The sequence below is a fragment of the Sphaeroforma arctica genome (genome assembly GCF_001186125.1).
Source record: "Sphaeroforma arctica JP610 unplaced genomic scaffold supercont1.208, whole genome shotgun sequence".
NCBI classification, from domain to species: Eukaryota; class Ichthyosporea; order Ichthyophonida; genus Sphaeroforma; species Sphaeroforma arctica.
In genome coordinates this window covers 9-7500 of record NW_014040350.1, presented here as the reverse complement: position 1 = coordinate 7500, position 7492 = coordinate 9, and the positions used below count along the sequence as shown (strand labels likewise).

Sequence of the window (7492 nt, the reverse complement as noted above, 5' to 3'; positions counted from 1 at the left end):
TTATATATATTGATATACATGTATATATATATATATCGATATATATTGTTATATAGATATATATATATATATATTGATATATATATATATATTGTTATATATATATATATATATATATACTGATATATATATATATATATATGTTGATATATACATATATTGATATATTTATATATATATGTTGATATATATATATATATGTGTGTGTGTGTGTATACATATATATTCTGGTATATATACTGATATATAGATATATATTTATGTGTTTAACTGTATTTTTATATTCATATAAATGTATGTACATACATATATATATATAAAGGTGAATGTATCTATATCTATATACAAATATTTATATCTATACATATAAATAGCTAATGATTTATATATATTCACATACACACACACACATAAATATGTATATATGTATATATATATACATAAAATATATATATATATATATATATATATATATATATGTTCACCTATACATATATATCTATATGTTTAGGTGAACAGATCTATATCTATATACATATATTTATATCTATACATAAATATATATATTTATATATACTTATATATGTCCGTATATGTATTTATGTATACAAAGTCATGTATATATATATATATATATTTATATATACTTTTCTATATATATATATGCATATATATATCTAGAGATAGATCTAGCGATTATATATAGATATATAGATATTTGTATATATATGTATGTATGTATGCATGTAGACATATATGTGTATATATAAATACATATATATATATATATATATATAAATATATATAGTATGTATATATGTGTTTATGTGTTTGGAGCGAGTGTATGTTTCCCACACTCTCCGGGGTTCTATATAAATACCTAGTTCCTTCTCACAATATAACTTTCATTTCACCCACGAGAAGACATACCCAAAGGTTGATTCACGCACACAAATGGCATATCTGTCTAGATCGCCGATATCGGTGCCCATGGAGGCCAAATTATTTTTAGCGTCTATCTTATCGGCACCAGTATATTCGTTATTCTATGTGCTTGTTTATACCTTGACTTCGTGAAACCCGAAGTTAGCATAATTTCTTATCTAGTATACTAAATTCTTTTTACATCTCACAAAGGTCTACTATAGTCGTGGGATCCATCAATTTCTAAATATCTTGGCATGAATCGGAATTTCTTTTCCAATTGTTTTGTTACTGACGGAAGTTCTGATTTATTATCTAATTCTCACAGGTCATTATGGTAGAATCGGCCTCAGTACACCAGCTATATCAGACAATTAATAGCAATGACTTTGATATTGCCATTCTAACGCTTGCGGAGCCCACAACTATGACGCCCATACAGCTAGCATACAACGAAAGCTTTGAGGAACCTGGTATGTAAATTTGTTTGTTGATGGTATACCCATGGTTTCTATTGATTCTCCTTCGCCTATACCTCATCTTGCTGATTCTTTATCAGTTGCTCGGACGATGTATGGAGTGAAGTGTTATGCATGAATACCTTCAGTTAATGGAGTTGTTTATCGCTAAATATATTTTCATATATAGCTATACATATTGTATTGATTTTTCATATCCGGTCGAATCCACCACAGGACTTGTCGGTACAATCGCTGGATGGGGAGTGTTGGACGAGAGCGACTTCGTTCCGCCGCCGTCGCTATACATTGCTGAAGTGCCGATTGTTTCTGATGCGGACTGTTTGAAGTCATCTGGCGATGCTTTAGATATCGACACCATGGTGTGTGCTGGCTACGAAGCCGGGGGCGTGGATGCTTGCCAGGGTGATAGGTATACTTTATTTTATGTATGTGTGTGTAAACTATATATATGTATTTATATATCATGTATTCGCACTTGTTCTTGTGGATCTGTGCGTGTCAACAGAGATTTCACCGTGTATATGTACATAATATGTATTTTTCTGGTAGTCTTTTTCGAAAGTCTCGTATCGTACATACTTTCCACACAATATAACTTTCCACACAATATACATTGTTGGCTATATTCAGTTTTTATTAACATTGTATGTTATATGTTCATTAACGTTATATTATTCCTCGTTCGTTTCACACGCCAAACATATGGTCTGGTATATGTCCATTGACGTTATATCGTTCGTCGTTCTTTTCACACACCAGCGGGGGCCCACTTTATATGACTTCAGACAACGGAACCATCTACCAAGTGGGGATTGTTAGCTTTGGCTTTGGCTGTGCCAACGCTGGCGAGTACGGTGTATATAGCAGTGTGCAACACTTTTTACCGTGGATCAGAAATACTATTGAAGGTACGTTGGGAAAAGTGCATTTGTTTTGGCTTTCTTGTGTATATCATTAGTTCTTAAGCTATGTAGGGGTACGTCGGTCATAAGTATACATACGCGTAGAGAGATCATAAGTTATCTTGCATAAAGTTGGAGTCCGCTGTTGCGGATCTAATTATAAACTAGACAGCTACTCGTTTTTTGTGTTGTTGGAAAAATGGTGCCCATTGCTACCTACGATTACGAACATGCACGGGAACGACTGCAGACACAGCCAAATTGATCGTCGTAAGTGGTCGTGCAATTGATACTGGATGGGCAACCTCGCATGTGCATGTATTTATTTTGGATCTAATTGGAGTGACAAATTCGCGAATGTTCTGCATTACGCACAGGAGTGACTGCAGACACACCTGAGGAGGACATGACAGAGCAACAGAGAGAAGACTCTGCCTCAATACAAACAAACATGCGCGAATACAAAGCAAACGAAGACGAGGAGTCCAATTCTAGCTCGGATACTATAATCATTGCCCTCATAGTCGTGGGCGTGTTGGGATGTAAGTCGTTTTGTGTGGGTGCGGTTTTGTCTTTTTTTTTATGTGGGTGTGGTTATGTGTGTGTGGTTGTTTTGTCTTTTTTATATGTGGGTGTGGTTATGTGTGTGTGGTTTTGTCTTTCGGGGGTTGGTGTAAGATTTGGACAATATTCTGATACTTGTAGATAAGTGTGCAAAGGGGAGCTCTGCTGTCTTTACTTTAGTTGGAGTTGTCCATGTGGTCATCTATGCACATAAGAATATCGATATAGTGTGTGATATGCGTATGCATGGATAGGCGCTAATGCACGCGTAAATACAGAGCTGATCTTTCTGCTTCGGCGCATGATATGGTTTATAATAGTGCAAGTCCTAGCGTGCTATTATGTGCACGCACGGGGCGGGAATAACAAAAAGTGAGTGCTACTTGTCTTGGCTTTTTTTTTTGCACCTATACACAAATCACCTCTTTATATCCAAATGCGCAGTGTTGGGGGTGGCGGGTTATTTCGGCTACAGTAAATGGCAGCATTACCAACGCAGGCGTAGGCTTATGGGGTACAGTTCGTCCGAACTGCCAGTTGGTGAGAGCACGACCGAATTAATGTATTAGTGGCTGGCCACAGTTAAAACAATGCGGAAGCACAGAGAGTGGGCTGGAACTGCGCTTTGAGTTATGAATAGTATGAAATAATAAAACTGATAACGATTGTTAATCCTTTAAAAACCTTACTAAAACCTTGTGCTGTAATCGGCAAGGCTTCCCGAGTTTCAGAGCACATCTAGATTAGAAAGTGCGGTGTCGAACTCCAACGAGTAACTTTTCCAAATTGCAATATTCCCACACCCGCTCGTGTGTGAGTTAAGCTGTGGCAGGTGACAAGATGAAGACGAATATACCTATTATGATGCACGACAAGTATCATGCAGAAAACAAGCGTAAAGCAGTGGAAAAGAGAGGCAGCGGAGGTCAGAAGAGTGACCAGTGCTATATCACATGGGGAAGCTGCTACTGCGGAATTGCTGGCTCCAACTAAGTGAGCAAAAACCGTTTAGTGGCCACCAGAATATCTCCCATTGATCGTAGATATAGTCACAGCTTACAGGGGTGATGTATCGTGAAGTATATACCAAGTGGAGACAACTGCCCATGAAGGAAGGTGTGCACTCAACTAACTTATCTCCACAAGACCAGGTCAAGGAGAACACGAGCTATCAGAAGGCGAAACTGAAGAACCAAGATGGACTGGCGATGATGTAGTTGATTGCCTAGAACCTTGTGAAACAGTACATGTGTTAACATTTGCTGATAAGAAGAACGTCGTGCACACTTGATGGAGGACACTCCAATAGCAACATCACTGTTTACTTGTATGAATGAACGCACTTCAAAGGAATGACAGTGCTCTGTGGCAGCATCGTTTGGTAATAGGAACGTCGTTCACACTTGATGGAGGATACTCAAACATCAATATCATTGTTTACGTGTATGGATGAGCACACATCAAGGACACGGCAGTGGTATGCGCCGGCATCTGCTGGTAGTGAAGGTTCATCTCGTTTTTTCGGAACAAGTGTATTTTCAAATGAAATAAAACTACACATGCGCATGACAGGAGCGGCAGACGCTCAACGGGCCCAGAAGATTTAATGGTGACAAGCTCCAGTGAAACTGCTATCAGGCCCAGCAGTTTGTAGCCATTGGTCAATACTGCGAGAAATAACTCACATGTGTCCTATTCGATATTACGAAAGCTGTCTCACTGCAGGTTACGTTCTAACTCTGTTAGTACGGGCGCAAGTACCAATGAGACAGACACCCGAGGCCTCAGCCGCCATTAAGCCTGTGTCGGGTGACTTGAAGTTAGACCCCGTGTATAACACCCACATATGAAGGTGGCAAACTATCGACAATAAGTGGACGATCAACCCAAAATAAGTACGTACAATATCTAATTTATTTGCTTTTTTGTTGACCATTAATTGCACGTGCATGCCTGTCCCATCCACTCGAGTTCCTCACAGATTCACGGTTCCAGCACTCGGCTGAGGATCATATATATCCCTCGACTGGAAGTGAAAAAAAGGCATGGGGGCAAAGATATCGAATGTCAGTGACACAAACAAAAAGGGCAGTCACATGTGTCAAGCGACAGGCTCTCGATACAATTTTGTCCTCTAAAACTCACACACACACAGAGCCATAACTTACTATCTGCCATATTTGAATCATGTTATCGTAGGCCACCGATGCCGCTGTCCACGGCACGTGTTCGTTCCATGCGAAGTCTGTCAGCTTACCCAGATGCCCTCCGTGTACGAACTGTATTGTATGGGTATTCATCGGTGCACGTGTTCAGCTCAACCCATTCTTGGTTTGTGAGATAGTCATTATTTCATCAGTCTTTGGCACATGCAACTTGGGTACGCCTCCGTGCTATATTCTTTCAAATCACAGGGACAGTGTATATACATAGAATGGAGGCCGGTACGACTGTATTACAGAGGAAAGGAAATACGAGAACGCTCTAGATATCGATACTATTATAGGTAACTGATAATCGAACGCCGGTATTACACCAATAATCACACACCGATAACCCAAACGTCTCATAGCACACAGTATTGCTGTCGAATCTCGCTTTCTTTGATCTTCTACTCTCTACTTCATACACATACACACACAGAGACAGATACAGTCGCTCAGCACAAGGACAACTTGTAAGCCCCTTCCCACCACGCGCTATTGCCATGAGCACCTCTGAATCATCCACCGTAGACTCGCAGATCTACTGTTCATAATACCTAGCAACTTCGCATCCCATAACCAACAAACTCACGCACATTGTCATCTTCTGTCCTTTCTTCCTACCTAATACATGCATGAGCGTGCACAGACGCTCACATCCCACAAGGACACTTAATCTTTTATACGAACATACGCGAAACCCTGGCATTTCACACCATACGCCCCCCTACCCGTCTCTTACCATGAGCTCCGGCGGACCTTCAGCCGCAGCCTCGGGCGTTTGTTCCTCGCCAATCCTGGCCATATCCCACACCATAGTCCGTCTATCTAGACTTCCGCTGGCCAGCACATTCTCGTGAAAGGGTGACCATTGCAGCTGGAACACCTCGTCCGTGTGGCTCTCGAAGGAGTGCAGCTTGACCTTGAGCTTGCGCATATCCCACAGGGCCACGGTGGTGTCGGCGGAGCCGGTAGCGACTACGTACTCCGAGAAGGGGTGCCACGCCAGTGTGTTGATGGGTGCTTCGTGGGCTTGTAACTATGTAGTGTGTGCATGAGGGTATAGCTCTAGTGAATTTGATTCAAGCCATTGTAGACTCGAATAGTGATTTGAGTCTTCATGCACACGGACTAATCTGCGTACGGAAACACGCTTACGATATGCGTAAATAAGATAGGTGCACATACACTAGCGTACACGTCTCTGAAACGATGTTACGCCAGCTATGTCCATGACTGCCCATTGGGATAACAGCTAAGTAGTGCAAAACAGAAACTTATATCAAAATCAAATGCATGTAAGTATTCCTAACGAATCATCTGCGTCTGGTGGCAATCTGCAATTGGTGGCAACTGTCTTTTCTGAAGGTAAAAAACATGTTATGGTGTATACGAGTGCATCGAGCGCAAGTCATTCAGAGATTCTATACATATATCATGTTTGACATGCAGGTATACGTATAGAGGAACAAACACTGCAATTATCACACGCAGAACTAGGCATAGATCTGATATCAAATATGTGCATCTTATTCGCATGCTTGTGGCCTGCAAATCCTGATTTGTGAGGTGCAAAGCTATCGTGTAAATCAGTTATTCAAGGGCTTGTATGGGGAGCGGCGCCTATATACGTATCTATAGACTATACTGTTTTATGTTTAGTGTGTGTTTGTGAGGTGGTTCTCGTGCATTTGACGTGGGAATGCAATCTGTTATCAAGAACAAAGCCACAAACACACTCATAGTATAATACCGCGCGAAGACGACCCTACGCGTTCAATGCGTCGTAAGTATAAGACACACATCGCAAACACACACGACACCAACCAGACGTACCTTGAATGAGGGATTGTCGGTGCGAGCGTCCCAGAGTATCATGTGCTTGTCATCGCCCACGCTTCCAAAGACGTGTTCGCTGTGGTTGTGCCACTGTACGTTCTCGCATACATCTGTGTGATCCGAGTAAGTGCGCAGGGCGTTGATCTCGGTCTTCTCCTTGCACGAGTGCGTGATATCCCAGAGGCATATCATACCGTCGTCACTTGCGCTTACTATATGGCCGGTTCTGTGTTTGTTCCATGAGAGCTCATACCCTGTATTGCATACGTGTGACGAGTCGTGATGGAAATTAGCGAAGGAGAAATCTGTGCATCTTACACGCAATGCGTGTATTTGGAAATAATCGCATCCGTGGGCAAGTATAATGAAATACGATCCTAGACGAGATAGAAGTCTACACGCGAATGCTATATACACACACGCACGATTGAGTATACAATCAAATTGATCTTGGATAGTAGGTAAAAATTCTTGATAAAGGTCATATATATATATATATATATATATATATATATATATATATATATATATATATACTACTACGTACTACTCGTCGTACGTACGTACGTACGTACGA

The 7492-nt window shown here is 40.5% G+C and overlaps 2 protein-coding genes across 2 annotated transcripts in view; one reads left to right on the top strand and one right to left on the bottom strand.

The window, feature by feature from the left end:
• SARC_03887 (hypothetical protein) overlaps positions 1 to 3557 on the top strand; it is a 5503-nt gene extending 1946 nt beyond the window's left edge. Inside the window, exons 3-7 of the mRNA XM_014302289.1 lie at positions 1253 to 1397; positions 1620 to 1815; positions 2166 to 2314; positions 2686 to 2850; positions 3317 to 3557. Coding sequence (XP_014157764.1) covers positions 1253 to 1397; positions 1620 to 1815; positions 2166 to 2314; positions 2686 to 2850; positions 3317 to 3441 — 780 coding nt within the window. The 3' untranslated portion in view covers positions 3442 to 3557. The remainder of the gene's footprint in view (positions 1 to 1252; positions 1398 to 1619; positions 1816 to 2165; positions 2315 to 2685; positions 2851 to 3316) is intronic.
• A 1214-nt stretch (positions 3558 to 4771) lies between these two features.
• On the bottom strand, positions 4772 to 7171 carry SARC_03886 (hypothetical protein). Its single transcript, XM_014302288.1, has 4 exons — positions 6913 to 7171; positions 5819 to 6115; positions 5041 to 5151; positions 4772 to 4898 (listed from the first exon to the last, which is right to left on the bottom strand). Exons 1-4 carry the CDS (start codon positions 7105 to 7107, stop codon positions 4848 to 4850), a joined length of 654 nt encoding a protein of 217 aa, XP_014157763.1. The 5' UTR covers positions 7108 to 7171; the 3' UTR covers positions 4772 to 4847.
• Between the last annotated feature and the right edge of the window lie 321 nt (positions 7172 to 7492).

Bases quoted from the DNA above. Each gene is read 5' to 3' on its own strand.
- SARC_03886 (XM_014302288.1), bottom strand. From the start codon at position 7,107: ATGATATGCCTCTGGGATATCACGCACTCGTGCAAGGAGAAGACCGAG. The intron at 5,152-5,818 runs GTAAGAGACGGG...CATACAATACAG, and splicing joins AAGGTCCGCCGGAGCTCATG to TTCGTACACGGAGGGCATCT. The intron at 4,899-5,040 runs GTAAGTTATGGC...TTTCACTTCCAG, and splicing joins TGATTCAAATATGGCAGATA to TCGAGGGATATATATGATCC.